At 42.0% G+C, this 16699-nt stretch overlaps 1 protein-coding gene across 1 annotated transcript in view; it reads left to right on the forward strand.

Annotated features, from left to right (window-relative positions):
* The first annotated feature begins 212 nt into the window (after positions 1 to 212).
* Positions 213 to 16699, forward strand: part of GALNTL5 (polypeptide N-acetylgalactosaminyltransferase like 5) — a 52397-nt gene continuing 35910 nt past the window's right edge. Inside the window, exons 1-2 of the mRNA XM_055589625.1 lie at positions 213 to 474; positions 7425 to 7545. Coding sequence (XP_055445600.1) covers positions 213 to 474; positions 7425 to 7545 — 383 coding nt within the window. The remainder of the gene's footprint in view (positions 475 to 7424; positions 7546 to 16699) is intronic.

The following is a 16699-nucleotide window of genomic DNA, read 5'->3' on the forward strand; positions in this document are numbered from 1 at the left end:
GTTTTAAGAGGTTTTTTCCTAAGGGTACACTTTATCTTATCAAAGTATGAGATAAGCACTGGTGTCAAAATGATCCTGTTTTAAAAACACTGTAAATTGAATTTAAGCCAAGTAGCTGATCTCCAAACCATCAAAATATCTAATACAGCTTCTCATAAATCCTTCCGGTTTAGGAAATATTAAAATGGACCTTCAAAAATGCTAGGTTTACAATGAGAAATGTTATAATTCAGTGTTTACTCTGTGCCTCCTTGACATTCGGCATCTGGATAGCCGTCTTTAGTATTTATCTTCGCTATAATCATGTGAAGAAGCAAGAGAAGATCCAGGAGAAAGGAAATCCGTTGATTTGGTCCCTTGGAGAAAAACTGCAAAGCAGACCTGACTCAGTGCACCTACCGAGAGCTTACAACGTGAGGGTGAAAAGGGCTAGTGAAGATGAACCCGCAGAACCCAAGTCGTTGTTGAGTTCAGGTAAGTATTCTGATTTCCTCTGTTAGCCATGGTAAGGGGAAAATATACCATAAATTCAATATTGGGAAGAGGAAGAGACTGCCCTTTTTAGAGCAATGCAATTTTAAATTACAAAGTATTTCATATATGTTCATATATATATATATATACTCAAAGAGAGAAAATAACACAAACAGGCTTGTATGTATTTGCCTCATAAACATGAGAATTTTAAAGTAATTTGCTATATTTGCTTCAGATAGCTTTCTGTGTTTCTAAGAAATAAATTTTAATAGGTACAGTAAAAACTTCACCCCCATTCTTTCTCCTCCCTGGATATCTTCCTCATTTTCTTTAAGCAAAGTATAGCATGTGCTTGAAGTGTATTTGTAGCTGTTCTAGAGTGAATTGCAATGCCACTATGAATATTCACATATAAGTCTTTGTATAAAAATATTCTGTTTCTCTTAGGTAAATACCTCGGTACAGGATGGATGGTTCATATGGAAGCTGTATGCTTAACTTTTTCTAAATCCGGCTTATACATCTGGAAGTTCTCAGTTCCCATCCTGTTGAAGCCTAGCTTGAAGGACTTTGAGCATTACCTTGCTAGCATGTGAAGTAAGGGCAATTGTACAGTAGTTTGAGCATTCTTTGGCATTGCCCTTCTTTGGGATTGGAATGAAAACCGATCTTTTCCAGTCCTGTGAACACAGCTGAGTTTTCCAAATTTGCTGACAAATTGAGTACAGCACTTTCACAGCATCATCTTTTAGGATTTGAAATAGCTCAACTGGAATTCCATCACCTCCACTAGCTTTGTTCGTAGTAATGCTTCCTAAGGCCCACTTGACTTCACACTTTAGGATGTCTGGCTCTTGGTGAGTGACCACAGGATAGTGGTTGTCCAGATCTTTAAGACCTTTTTTGTATAGTTTTTCTGTGTATTCTTGCCACCTCTTCTTAATCTCTTCTGCTTCAGTTAGGTCCTTACCATTTCTGTCCTTTATTGTGTCCATCTTTGCATGAAGTGTTACCTTGGTATCTCAAATTTTCTAGAAGAGATCTCTAGTCTTTCCCATTCTATTCTCTATTTCTTTGCATTGTTCACTTAAGAAGACTTTCTTATCTCTCCTTGCTATTCTCTGGAACTCTGCATTCGGTTGGGTATATCTTTCCCTGTCTCCCTTGCCTTTCACTTCTCTTCTTTTCTCAGCTAAATTTGTAAAGCCTCCTCAGACAACTGCTTCGGCTTCTTGCATTTCTTTGGAATGGTTTTGGTCAATACCTCCTGTACAATGTTACAAACCTCAGTCCACAGTTCTTCAGGCACTCTACCATATCTAATCCCTGGAATCTATTTGTCACTTCCACTATAATTACAAGGGATTTGATTTAGATCATACTGAATGGCCTAGTGGTTTTCCCTACTTTCTTCAACTTAAGCCTGAACTTTGCAATAAGGAGCTCATGATCTAAGCCACAGTCAGCTCCAGGTCTTGTCATGATCTGAACCCCTGCCATTCATTGGATCATAGAGAAAGCAAAGGAATTCCAGAGAAACTTATGCTTCATTGACTACACTAAAGACTTTGACTGTATGGATCACAAGAATCAGTGGAAAATTCTTAAAGGGATGGAATATCAGACTACCTTACCTGTCTCCTGAGAAACATGTATGCAAGTCAAGAAACAATGGTTAGGACTGGACATGGAACAATGGACTGGTTCAAAATTGTGAAAGGAGTATGTCAAGGCTGTATATTGTCACCCTACTTATTTAATTTATATGCAAAGTACATCATGAGAAATGCTGGTCTGGATGACTCATAGCTGGAATCAAGATTGACAGGAGAAATATCAACAACCTCAGATATGCAGATGATACCACTCCAATGGCAGAAAGCAAAGAGGGACTAAAGGGCCTCTTGATGAGGGTCAAAGAGGAGAGTGAAAAACCTGGCTTAAAACTCAACAGTCAAAAACCTAAGATCATGGCATCTGGTCCCATCACTTCACGGCAAAGAGAAGGGGAAAAAGTAGAAGCAGTGACAGATTTTGTTTTCTTGAACTCCAAAATCAGTGCAGACGGTTGACTACAGCCAACCGAAATTAAAAGACACTTGCTCCTTGGAAGAAAAACTATGACAAACCTGGACAGTGTATTAAAAAGCAGAGACATCACTTTGCCAACAAAGGTTTATATAGTCAAAGCTATGCTTTTTCCAGTAGTCATGTACAGATGTCAGAGTTGGATTATAAAGAAGGCTGGGTGCCAAAGAATTGATGCTTTCAAATTGTGGTGCTGGAGAAGACTCTTGAGAGTCCCTTGGACTGCAAGGAGATCAAACCAGTCAATCCTAAAAGAAATCAGTCCTGAATAGTCATTGGAAGGACTGATGCTGAAGGTAGCGCTCCAATACTTTGGCTACCTGATGTAAAGAACTGACTCATTGGAAAAGATCTTGATGCTGGGAAAGATTGAAGGCAGGAGGAGAAGGGGATGGCAGAGGATGAGATGGTTGGATGGCATCATTGACTCAATGGACATGAGTTTGAGCAAGCTCTGGGAGGTAGTGAAGGACAGGGAAGCCTGGCTGCTGCGGTCTGTGGGGTTGCAAAGAGTTGTACATGACTTAGAAACTGAACCACAACAAAATGCTCAACTTTAAAGAAAATGACAAACTATGTTCCAAAGTAAGGGTGCCAATATCTATTCCCTTCAGCAATGGAGGAGAATCCATCTTCTCCAGATTGGTCAACACCTGACATGGTCAGATATTTAGAGTTTAGCCATTATGATGGGTGAGAAATGGTAGGTATCAGTGTAGCCTTAATGCGCATTTTCCTATAACTAAGGCTTTTTGAGCACCTTTTCATGTGGTTAATGACCACACATCTTCTTTTATAGGGTGTTTCTCCAAGTCTTCTATCCATCTTTTTATTTATTTATGGCTGTGCTGGGTCTTTGTTGCTGCATGGGCTTTTCTCTAGTTGAGGCGAGTGGGGGACACTCTAGTGGTGTGTGGGCTTCTTTTATTTCAGAGCACGGGCTCTAGGAGCTAGGACTTCAGTAGTTTCGGCACTTGGGCTTAGTTGCTCGGAGGCATGTGGTATCTTCCCTGATCAGGGATCAAACCCGTGTCTCCTGCATTGGTAGGCGGATTCTTTACCACTGAACCACCAGGGAAGCCCCTGTCCATTTTTAAATTGGGATGTTAGTCTTCTGATTTCTAAGACTTTAAAGATTGGGATTTCTAAGACTTAAAAAATGTATTCTAGTTTCAAATCCTTTAATACGTGAGTTGCAAATATTTTGCACAAGTCTGTGCCTTCTCTTTTCATTCTTTTTAAAATTGAGATGTAATTGGTATTTAACATTGAGCTTGTTTTAAGTGTACAACAGTGATTTTATATATGTATACATTACACGAGCTTCCCCAGGGGGTTAGCAGTAACGAATCCGCCTGCAATGCAAGAGAGGTGGGTTCTATCCCTGAGTTGGGAAGATCTCCTGGAGGAGAGCATGAAACCTACTCCGGTATTCTTACCTGGAGAATCCCATGGACAGAGAAGCCTGGTGGGCTACATACAGTCCATAGGATCGCAAAGATTAGACAGGACTGAAGGGACTGAGCAGGTACATATGCATGCATGTATTGCAAATCAGTTCAGTTCAGTTCAGTCGCTCAGTTGTGTCCAACTCTTTGCGACCCCATGAACTGCAGCACGCTAGGCCTCCCTGTCCATCACCAGCTCCCGGAGTCCACCCAAACCCATGTGCATTGAGTCGATGATGCCATCCAACCATCTCATCCTCTGTCGTCCCCTTCTCCTCCTGCCCTCAATCTTCCCCAGCATCAGGGTCTTTTCCAGTGAGTCAGCTCTTCATATCAGGTGGCCAAAGTATTGGAGTTTCAGCTTCAACATTAGTCCTTCCAATGAACACCCAGGACTGATCTCCCTTAGGATGGACTGGTTGGATCTCCTTGCAGTCCAAGGGACTCTCAAGAGTCTTCTCCAACACCACAGTTCAAAAGCATCAATTCTCTGGCACTCAGCTTTCTTCACAGTCCAACTGTCATACCCATACATGACCACAGGAAAAACCATAGCCTTGACTAGACGGACTTTTGTTGGCAAAGTAATGTCTCTGCTTTTTAATATGCTATCTAGGTTGGACATAACTTAGTTATCACAATAAATTTCATTAACATCCATCATCACACATAGTTAAATATTTTTTGTGTGATGATAACTTTTAAGGTCTACTCTCTTAGCAACTTTCAAGTGTACGATACAGTATATAATACAGTATGTTAACTGTAGTCGCCATGCTGTACATTTTTGTTCTCTTTCGAAGTGTTTTATTCAAGAAGCATTATAAAATAGAAGGTGTCTTTTATTCAATAAGCCAGGTGGCACAGTGGGAAAGAATTCGTCTGCCAAAACAGGAGAGACAAAAGATGCAGGTTCAATCCCTGGGTCAGGAAGATCCCCTGGAGTAGGAAATGGCAACGCACTCCAGGCTTCTTGCCTCAAAAATTACAAGGACAGAGGAGCCTGGTGGGCCACAGGCCATGGGGTCACAAAGAGTCAGACATCTCTGAACACACTATGTATTCCAGAAGCAAAATTTACTACTCCCTAGTGAGGAGGAGAGCCTGATTTCAATTCTTTTAGGTTTCTTTGAGGTTTGTTTTATGATCCAGGATGTGGTCTATCTTGGTGAATGCTCCATGGATACTTGAAAAAAAAAATTATATTCTGATAATCTCAATTAGATCCGGTTGGTTGATTGTATTGTTCAGTTCTTCTGTATCCTTGCTGCGTTTCTGGCTGGTAGTTCTGACAGTTGTTAAGAGTGGGTGTTGAAGACCCCGATTATAATTGTGGGTTGGTCTGTTTCTACTTTCAACTCTATTGGGCCTTGTTTCATGTATTTTGCAGCTGGTTTTTGGCATGCTTCTATTTAGGCTCATTATGTATTATTCCCTGGAGAAGGAAATGGCAACCCACTCCAGTATTCTTGCCTGGAAATTCCACGGACAGAAGAGCCTGGCGGGCTGCAGTCCATGGGGTTGAAGAGAGTTGGATACTATTGAGCAACTGAGCACGCATATGTATTGTTGGGAGCCACAGGGGGCGCTGTGGTTCTCCCGTTGGTGCTGGTTGGACTAGAGGGCCTGTTGCCAAAAGTTTTCTGTGGTTCTGTTTGTCCGCTTTCCTGGCCCCGTGGCTAGGTGCAACAGGCTTATCTGGGAGCTCGTTTTGTCTACGCCTATTAGTGGTTCCACTTGCAGGTTTTGACAGCGCCCTGTCTAAGAAGGGGACGACAGAGGATGAGATGGTTGGATGGCATCACTGGCCCAATGGACATGAGTTTGAGTAAACTCCAGGAGATGGTGATGGACAGGGAGGTCTGGCGTGCTGCAGTCCATGGGTCGCAAAGAGTCAGACATGACTGAGCGACTGAACTGAACTGAACTGAAGTCTGGGACTTACGGGAGGCAACAAAGAAATCAGGAGCCCACTGTGTCCTTCCCGCCATCCTGAGACCCCTAGCCAATCTGCCCCCTTACCTCCATGTTTCAGAGAACCCCCACGCTTATCTGCTGTGTCATGCCAAGGATTTTTTTAGGTGTAAGAAAGAGGACCTAAAAGAAATGGGGTTACTGCTTTTTGATGGGAACCCGCTTTATAAGCAACATAGAATTTATATCAGTTTTGGAAAACATTCCTCAGGCAATGGAAAAGACAGTTCATTCTCCCATAAACAGAGCACAATATAAATCTACTAAGGAAACTTAACTAATTGCATTATTCAAGTTTCTGACTTTTTCTCTGATTCACAGTTGTTCTTAAAAAATTCCATTTCTGTTTATTTGTGGCAGTATATATTGATATATTTAAATTTTTTTCTTTAAGTATTTTGTTGCAGCATTATTTGATGTCTACAAGCTGATGACTATTAAATCTTTATTGTAACTTATTGTAAGTATAAAATGACTTTCTGGGTTGTCCTTCCAGTGAATTCTATACTTTAAAAAATATTTTGACTCCTGTATTCTTTGACCATTCTTCCACTTTTAACCATTTTAGTTCATCTTACTTATCTTTTATGGTTACATTTTGGTTTTTATTACCATCTAAGAGTTTTTATCTTTTGTTTGTTTGTTTGTTTTTTGAGTTTTTATCTTTTAATGGGAAATTCCCCTGGAGAAGGAAATGGCGACCCACTCCAGTACTCTTGCCTAGAAAATTCCATGGATGGAGAAGCTACAGTCCATGGGGTCGCAAAAAGTCAGACATGACTGAGCGACTTCACTTTCTTTCACTTTATGCCAACTTTATTTATTGTTACGACTAATGCTTTCCTGGTGACTCAGTTGGTAAAGTCTACGTGCAATGGGGGAGACCCAGGCTCAATCCCTGTGTTGGGAAGATCCCCTGGAGAAGGCAGTGGCATCCCACTCCAGTATTCTTGCCTGGAGAATTCCATGGACAGAGCAGCCTGGTGGGCTGCAGTCCGTGGGCTCACAAAGAGTCAGACTCGACTGAGGGACTAACACTGCCACTCACTGATGTGTTGGCTGTCCTCCGTCATCTTGTTGTATCCTCTTAGAGTTTTGGAAGAGGGACTTAAGCTCTCGCCTTCCCTAAAGCCCTCAGTCAATATAGCTTCGCAGGACAGTTTTGAATCATGATGTGACCAAGGAGGCTGAGCACATACTTCTCTGGAGAGACTGAATGACTGAGTGTAACTCATTGTTCAGGTTTTGCTAAGGGCTCTGCTCTGCTGTGTGTGAATCCTTTGATTTTAACCTTGTCATCCGGGCATAGTTTAGGTTCCACAAAAACTACTCTGACATGTTATAAAAGGAGTGAATTCAGGATATCTTTGTTATTGTCCTTTATCAATGTGTCGGTGGTAAACCTATACTTATGTGACTTAACACCTTTTCTTTCAGGTGAGAATTTTAACTATTCAATCCCAGAACTTATTCATGGATATTCAACATATGGATTTAATTCCATTATCAGTAAAAACTTGGGCCACTACAGAAACGTGCCAGATACCAGGAATGTCATGTATGTTCCCTCTGATATTTTTTTTTACATATTACATATTCGTTTCAGATATATGACATAATGATTTGATATTTGTACATATTGCAAAATGACCATCACAGTAAGTCTAAGTAACACTGATCAGCATACACAGGGGCTTCCCCAGTGGCTCAGTGGTAAAGAATCCACCTGCAATGCAGGAGACACTGGTTTGATCCCTGGGTCAGGAAGATCCCCTGGAGAAAGGCACGACAACCCACTCCAGTACTTTTGCCTGGAAAATTCCATGGACAGAGGAGCCTGGTGGGCTACAGTCCATAGAGTCGAAAAGAGCCAGACCGGACTGAAGGGACTGAGCCCAGCACAGGAGCACCATACATAGATACAATTTTTTTTTTTCCTTGTGATGAGAACTTTTAAGATCCTCTTTTCTAGTAACTTTCAAATACGGGATACAGTGTTTTCAGCTACAGTTGCCATATTGTACCTTACATCCCCATGACATTTATTGTACAACGGAATTTTGTGCTTTTCTTATCTCCTTCACCTACCTCTGGCAACCACCAGTCTGTTCTTTGTATCTATGAACTTGTTTTTTGGGGGGGAGAGGTACTGCTTTTTGTTCCTTTGTTTTAGATTCTACGTGTATGTGAGATCTTGTGGGATTTGTCTTTCTCCGACTTGTTTCACTTAGCAAAATGCCCTCAAGATCCATTCGTGTTGTTGCAAATGGCAAGATTTCCTCCTTTTTAATGGATGAATTTCATAGATAGAGATAGATTATATTTTCTTTATCCATTCACCACTCATACACACTTAGGTTGATTCCATGTCTTGGCTCTTGTAAATAATGCTGCAATGAACAAGGTGGGTGCATATATCTTTTTGAGTTAGTGCTTTTGTTTTCTTCAGATAAATACCCAAAAGAGAAATTTCTGGCTCATATGGCAGTTCTATTTTTAATTTTTTGAGGAACTTCCAATACTGGTTTTCTATAGTAGTTGCACCAATTTACATTCCCACCAATGGCACGCAAGGGTTCCCTTTTCTCCACGTCCCCCCAACACTCGTTACTTCTTGGCTGTTTGATAAGAGCCTTTCATGCAGGTGTGAACTGGTATGTCATTGTGGTTTTGATTTACATTTTCCTGATGATTTGTGATGTTGAGCATCTTTTCATGTGCCTGTTGCCCATCTATATGTCTTATTTGGGAAAAAAAAAATGTCTCTTCCGATCCTCTGCCCATTTTTAAATCTGATTGGTTTGTTTTTTCACTATTGTGTGACTTCTTCACATATGTTAGATATTAACACCTTATCAGATACATGATTTGCAAGTATTTCCTCCTGTTCAGTAGGTTGCCTTTTTGTTTTCTTGAAGGTTTCCTTTGCTGTGCAGAAGCTTTTTGGTTTGATATAGTCCCACTTGTTTATTTTTGCTTTTGTTACCTTTGCTTTTGGTGTCAGATCCAGAAAAATTCAAGACTGATGTCAAAGAGCTTACTGCCTATCTTTTCTTCTAGGAGATTAACAGTTTTAGGTCTTATATTCATTTAATTCATTTCTAATTAACTTGAGGATATGGTATAAGATAGAGATCCAATATCCTTCTTTGCATGTGGCTTTTCAGTTTTTCCAATTATTGAAGAGACTTTTTCCCACATTTTATATTCTTGGCTCATTTGAGCTCATTGTAATGTAAATTAATCAACCATATGTGTGGGTTTATTTCCGGACTTTCCACTCTGTTCCACTGATCTGTGTGTTTGTTTTTTATGCCAGCACCATACTGTTTTGATTACTATAGCAATCTATCAAGTTTCCAATTCCTCCACCTTTTTGCCAACTCTTGGTGTGAAGTCTTTTTAATTTTGGCCATTCAAATGAGTGTGTAGTGGGATCCCAGTCAGTTAGTTCAGTCGCTCAGTCATGTCCAACTCTTTGTGACCCCATGAATCGCAGCACACCAGGCCTCCCTGTCCATCACCAACTCCCGGAGTTCACTCAGATTCACGTCCATCGAGTCAGTGATGCCATCCAGCCATCTCATCCTCTGTCGTCCCCTTCTCCTCCTGCCCCCAATCCCTCCCAGCATCAGAGTCTTTTCCAATGAGTCAACCCTTCACATGAGGTGGCCAAAGTACTGGAGTTTCAGCTTTAGCATCAGTCCTTCCAAAGAACACCCAGGACTGATCTCCTTCAGAATGGACTGGTTGGATGTCCTTGCAGTCCAAGGGACTCTCAAGAGTCTTCTCCAACACCACAGTTCAAAAGCATCAATTCTTCCGCGCTCAGCTTTCTTTTAGTCCAACTCTCACATCCATACGTGACCACTGGAAAAACCATAGCCTTGACTAGACGGACCTTTGTTGGCAAAGTAATGTCTCTGCTTTTGAATATGCTATCTAGGTTGGTCATAACTTTCCTTCCAAGGAGTAAGCGTCTTTTAATTTCACGGCTGCAGTCAGCATCTGCAGTGTTCGATTTGCATTTTCCTGATATCTAATGATACTGTGCATCTATTTATGTATTTACTTGCTATCTGTGTATCTTCTTTATATTTTGCCCATTTTAAATTTAAACTTCAAATATTTTTCCTGTTTTGAAATTGGATTATTTCTTTTCTTATTATTGAGTTTTGGGAAATTTTTATATATTTAGGTGTAAGACCTTTATCATATATATAATTACAAATATTTTCTCTTAGCCCATGGTTTATTTTTTCATTCTCTCAATAGTTAGTGCTTTTTGAAGAACAAAAGTTTTTAGTTTTAATGGAATTCAATATTTTTATAATTTGTTTCTGCTTAGCCCAGGATCACAAAAATTTATTCATTGAATTTTCTCCGAAGATGATCATGACATCTGCACTTTTACTTCTTCCTTTTCAATCTGGATGCTTTTCTTTGTCTTAACTTATCACACTGGCTAAAATCTCTAGTACAGTGTTGAATAGAAGGGGTGATATTGGACAACCTCGCTGTGTTCTTGATCTTAACACTTCGTTTTTCACCAGTAAGTATGATGTTATCTTTAGGCTTCTCATAGAGGTTCTTTTTCAGGTGGCAGAAATTCTCTTCTATTCCTAGTTTGCTGAGAGTTTTTCATCAGATGGATATTGGATTTTGTTACATCCTTTTCTGTGCATTGAGATGTGTGTATCTTTAGCTTGTAAAGATGGTAAGTTATGTTGATTTTCTAACGTTAAACAGAGGTTACATTTATGGGATATCCCCTACTTGGTCATAATGCCTTATCCTTTTTATATATTATGGCATTTGATTTTGCTGAAATTCCAAAATTTTGTTTGGAATTTTATATCAGTGTTTGTGAGAGCACTATTGAACATCCTTGTGTGGTTTTATCAGAGTGTTGTTGGCCTTGTAGAATGAGTTGGGAATTATTTTTTTAGGATTTAATTTTTTAATGTTTGTGATTGACTTCTACTAAATACCTTTGATTACACTAAAGACATTTCTTTCTGTTCCTTCACTTGAAATTTTCTCCTTTATGTATTAACATTCACTTTTCCTTTCCTTTCTTTAATAACAGTTCTTCTCGTGGGTGTGTCAGAATAATGCCAGAGGATTCTGGAGGAGTAACAGAATTGCTCTGTTGGTAGCAAAGTCCACTTCTGGCATGTTCAATGATTGGCCAAAGCTATGTCAATTGAGAGTGGGTTTATTTTGACTTAGGATTTTATTCTAATCAGAAATGACTGCTGCTGCTGCTGCTAAGTCGCTTCAGTCTTGCCACCCCATAGACGACAGCCCACCAGGCTCCCCGATCCCTGGGATTCTCCAGGCAAGAACACTGGAGTGGGTTGCCATTTCCTTCTCCAATGCATGAAAGTGAAAAGTGAAAGTGAAGTTGGTCAGTCGTGTCCAACTCTTAACGACCCCATGGACTACAGCCCACCAGGCTCCTCCTTCCATGGGATTTTCCAGGCAAGAGTACTGGAGTGGGGTGCCATTGCCTTCTCCGAAATGATTGCTAAATTCTATCAAATAATTTCTTAGCATGATCACTATGGCTTTCCTCCATCAAATTATTGATAACTTATGTTGAGCCATCCTTACATTCCTGAAATAAACTAACCTTCAGTTCAGTTCAGTCACTCAGTCGTGTCCGACTCTTTGTGACCGCATGAATCACAGCACACCAGGCCTCCCTGTCCATCACCAACTCCCAGAGTTCACTCAGATTCACGTCCATCGAGTCAGTGATGCCATCCAGCCATCTCATCCTCTGTCGTCCCCTTCTCCTCCTGCCCCCAATCCCTCCCAGCATCAGAGTCTTTTCCAATGAGTCAACTCTTCGCATGAGGTGACCAAAGTACTGGAGTTTCAGCTTAGCGTCAGTCCTTTCAATGAACACCCAGGACTGATCTCCTTTAGGACGGACTGGTTGGATATACTATTTTTCTAAAACGCTCTTTTATTTGATCTGCTAATATTTTGTAATTGTTTTGACCTGTATAAATTAGATTAGTTTGTATCAGTTGAAGTCTACAATTTCTCTGTGAAAACTTTAAAATTTTGTGTCCTTGGAGATGTGAGCAGTCATAGAATACCTAGTAGTACTGGCTAGTCAGGGCTTCCCCGGTGGTGCCAGTGGTGAAGAACCCACCTGCCCGTGCAGGCGGTGGAGATGAGGGCTCAACCCCCGGGTCGGGAAGACCCTCTGGAGGAAGGCATGGCAACCCACTCCAGGATTCTTGCCTGGAGAATCCTGTGAACAGAGCAGCCTGGTGGGCTACAGTCCATGTGGCAGCAAAGAGTTGGACATGAATGAAGTGACTTGGTACCCAAGCACTGACTTGTCTGAAGAAACTTTCCTGTAACAGGAAGCGCATAGGTTGTATGTGGTGATTTCATTTCAGCAAAACACAACCCGAAAGTAAAATTAGTTTAATTGTAATTTAACTGAATTTTAGCTGTATTTTACTACTATTTTACAATTTTATTTATGGTTATGTAAGCGCTTATAAGAGGCTCCCCAGGTGGTGCCAGTGGTAAAGAATTCACTTGCAATGCAGGAGACACAAGAGATACAAGTTCAACCCCTGGGTTAGAAAGATCCCCTGGAGAAGGAAATGGCAACCTACTCCAATATACTTGCCTGGAGAATTCTACGAAGGAGCCTGGAGGGCTACAGTCCTCGGGTAACAAAGAGTCAGACATGACTGAGCACACACCACCACCACCACCTCCAAGAGCTTATAAACACAAGATTGATTTTCATTTGCATATGCATATTTGGGAAACATTAAGGTAACTGAAATCAGCCCTGGAGGGTTGACAGTTTTTTTCTTCTGAGCCTCTGCAAGACTCAAGTTTAAGAAACTCTGCTTTGTTTTTCTTCTTTGAGTTACTGTCATCACATTTTTATATCAAATTTACACTAGTTCCATAAAATAGATTTGTATGTTTTCTCTATATCTCTATGCTCTAACATCATTGAAATAATATCATTGTGTATTTCTTACTTTGAAACGGAACTTGTCTGGTAATTATGAATCACTGCTCCATTTTCTGCTGTCAGACATGGAAACGGTTTAGTTTTTTTCTACGGTTATTGATTGTTCTGCTCAGGCTTTCTATTTCTAGGGTCTATTCAGAACTATCTATTTTAATAAAAATCTACTTCATCTACTTTCAAATCTGTTGGCTTAAAGTCACACATCCTGTTTTCGTAATTCTCTTTCACCTTTCCTGGTACCTTGCCTTCATTCTCCTTCTTATTTTTGTACATTTTTCTTCTCGATTTCAAAAGCTTTTGGTAGAAATGGATATATATTAGTCATCTTTCAGAAAACTAACTTTTGCTTTGATTTATCAATTTTACTTTTTTTGTCTTCTAACTCATTAGTTTCTAGTTGCCTTTATGGGGTTGTTTCTTCTTTCTTTTGATGTGTTTTTGTGGTCTTTCTGCCCTTCTATAAGATTAAAATAGTTTATTTCATCTCTTCCTTAGATGATAATAATACATTTGTAAGTATTCATTTTATTCTGATTAGGATTTAGCTATATACATTAGGGGTTTTTTTAAGCAGTTCTTTATTTAAAAATTTATATTTGGCTGTGCTGGGTCTTTGTTGCTGCGTGTGCTTTCCCTAGCTGTGGCGGACAGGGGCTACTCTCTAGTCGTGGAGGATGAGCTTCTCATTGTGGTGGTTTCTCTTGTTGCAGAGCACGGGCTCTAGGTGCTCAGCCTCCTGTGGTTGCGGCTTGCAGGCTCTGAGCACAGGCCCAGTAGTTGAGGCACATGGGCTTTGTTGCTCCCCAGCATGGGCATTGTCCCAGACCAAGGACAATCTGCCTGCAACGGCTGGCAGATTCTTCACCACTGAGTCACCAGGGAAGCCCTATACATTAGGTTTTAACATGCTGTGTTTTCAGGTTTACTAATCTCTAAATTGTTATTGTTGTTCAGTCACTAAGTTGTGTTCAACTCTTTGCAACCCCATGGGCTACAGCACACCAGGCTTCCCTCACTATGCTCCAGAGTTGCTCAAATTCATGTCCATTGAGTCCGTGACGCTATCTAATCATCTCATCCTTTGCTGCCCCCTTCTCCTTTTGCCTTCAGTCTTTCTCAGCATCTTTTCCAATGAGTCAGCTCTTCACATCAAGTGGCCAAAGTATTGGACCCTCAGCTTCAGCATCAGTCCTTCTAATAATATTCAGGGTTGATTTCCTTTAGGATTGACTGATTTGATCTCCTTGCAGTCCAAGGGACTCTCAAGAATCTTCTCCAGCACCAGTTTAAAAAGCATCAGTTCTTCAGCCCTCAGCCTTCTTTACGGTCCTGCTCTCCCATCTGTACGTGATTACTGGAAAAACCATAGCTTTGACTAGACAGACCTTTGTCGGCAAAGTGATATGTCTGCTGTTTTAATATGCTGTCTAAGTTTGTCATAGCACTCCTTCCTAAATAATTTGCAGTTTATTGCTCTTTGATCCAAGACTTATTTAGAAAAGTGGGTTTTATTTACGATTGGATTTAGGCAAGTTCCCCCCTCCCCCCGCCATGGCCATAATTTAACAGTCTGCTGCTGCTGCTGCTGCTAAGTCGCTTCAGTCGTGTCCGACTCTGTGCGACCCCATAGACGGCATCCCACCAAGCTCCCCTGTCCCTGGGATTCTCCAGGCAAGAACACTGAGTGGGTTGCCATTTCCTTCTCCAATGCATGAAAGTGAAAAGTGAGACTGAGCGACTGCTCAGTCGTGTCTGACTCTTAGCGACCCCATGGACTGCAGCCTCGCAGGCTCCTCCGTCCATGGGATTTTCCAGGCAAGAGTACTGGAGTGGGTTGCCTGTGCCTCCTCCAATTTAACAGTTTAGACAAGTTAATAACTGTTTACAGACTAGTTTATCAGTCACCTATCAAGAAGTTTTTTCTAACATGCTTACAGGGTTGTCATTTTGTGTAGTTGCCTGCTAGACCCTTCCGACTCAGACTGTGGTCTGAGGACCAAGAGCACTGGGAGCCCCTAGAAGCGTGTCAGCCCCGCTGAGTGCCAGGCCCGACCCCAGACGTACTTCGTCAGAATATGCATCTGGAAAGAAGCTCAGGAATGTTTCTGCACATTAAAGTGCAGCATTCTTCAGCTGGGCTGGTGGGGCTGCTGTAATAACCTACCACAGACTGGCACGCTCCAATGACAGCGATTTGTTGTCTCACGGGTCTCTGGAGGCTGGGAAGTCAGAAACCTTGGTCGGCAGGGTTGGTTCTTTTCTGGGCTGCGGGGAGGATGGTGCAGGCCCCTCTCCTTGGCTTAGAGACGGCCCTTTTCTTCCTGTGTCTCTTCACATCACCCTGTATCCTCAGGTCCCCTTTTTGTAAGGACACCAGCCTTACTGGATGAGGACACCCGAATGACCTCTCACTCATTACAGCAACCCCATTTCCAGATTGGGCCGTATTCTGGGGGTACTGGTGGTTAGGAGGCCAATACATGAATACAGAGTGGGGGGACACAAGTCAACCCATAATAGTCCTGCTTTAACTAGACCGTTGGGAATCGTGTTAGCAAAGCACAAGATCAGCTAAACGTGGACAACCAAGCACTGTTCCAAATTACCTTCACTCTGAAAAGAAACATATTTAGCAACATTCAGCAATTGCTTTTGGAGAAACCCATACACATTAGGTTTCTCTTAGCGGTTTACACTCACGTGATGTGAATTCAGGCTCCTTCAGTATCATTGTCTCGTTCCTCTGAAGGGGCTCAATTTGTAGTTTTCTCGAAATGATAAACTTGGACTAGATAGAATATTAGAGATGTGATCCAGTAGCCTGAGTTCACCATCTCTCTCATTCTTGGGGTTATACCCTCGCCCCCCAACTCCCGCCTCTCATCTACTTACTCTTTGATGAGGCAGTGATCTTGGCTTCCCAGGTGGCACTAGTGATAAAGAATCTGCCTGCCAATGCAGGAGACACAAGAGATGTGGGTTTGATCCCTGGGCCAGGAAGATCCCCTGGAGTAGGAAAAGACATCCCACTCCAGTATTCTTCCTGAAAAACCCCCTGGACAGAAGAGCCTGGAGGGCTACAGTCCATGGGGTTGCAAACAGTCAGACGCGACTGAGCACACACAAGCGCAAGGCAGTGATCTCACTGGAAGGTCAGCCTTGTGATCCTACCTGTTTCTGGGAAGCCAGTGCAGGGGGCCCGACCTCCAGCCCTGGGCGACTAGACCCCGCGTCACAACTAAGAGTGTGCATGCCTGAACGCTGCAGCTGCACAACCCACACACTGCAAGGAAGACTGAAGATCGAGCGTGCCACAGCTAAGACCCAGTGTGCACAACCCACACGCTGCAAGGAAGACTGAAGATCGAGCATGCCACAGCTAAGACCCAGTGTGCACAACCCACATGCTGCAAGGAAGACTGAAGATCGAGCGTGCCACAACTAAGACCCAGTGTGCACAACCCACACACTGCAAGGAAGACTGAAGATCGAGTGTGCCGCAGCTAAGACCCAGTGTGCACAACCCATACGCTGCAAGGAAGACTGAAGATCGAGCGTGCCACAGCTAAGACCCAGTGTGCACAACCGACACGCTGCAAGGAAGACTGAAGATCGAGCGTGCCACAGCTAAGACCCAGTGTAGACAACCCACACGCTGCAAGGAAGACTGAAGATCGAGCGTGCCACAGCTAAG

The sequence above is a fragment of the Bubalus kerabau genome, chromosome 8, assembly GCF_029407905.1.
Source record: "Bubalus kerabau isolate K-KA32 ecotype Philippines breed swamp buffalo chromosome 8, PCC_UOA_SB_1v2, whole genome shotgun sequence".
NCBI lineage: Eukaryota > Metazoa > Chordata > Mammalia > Artiodactyla > Bovidae > Bubalus > Bubalus kerabau.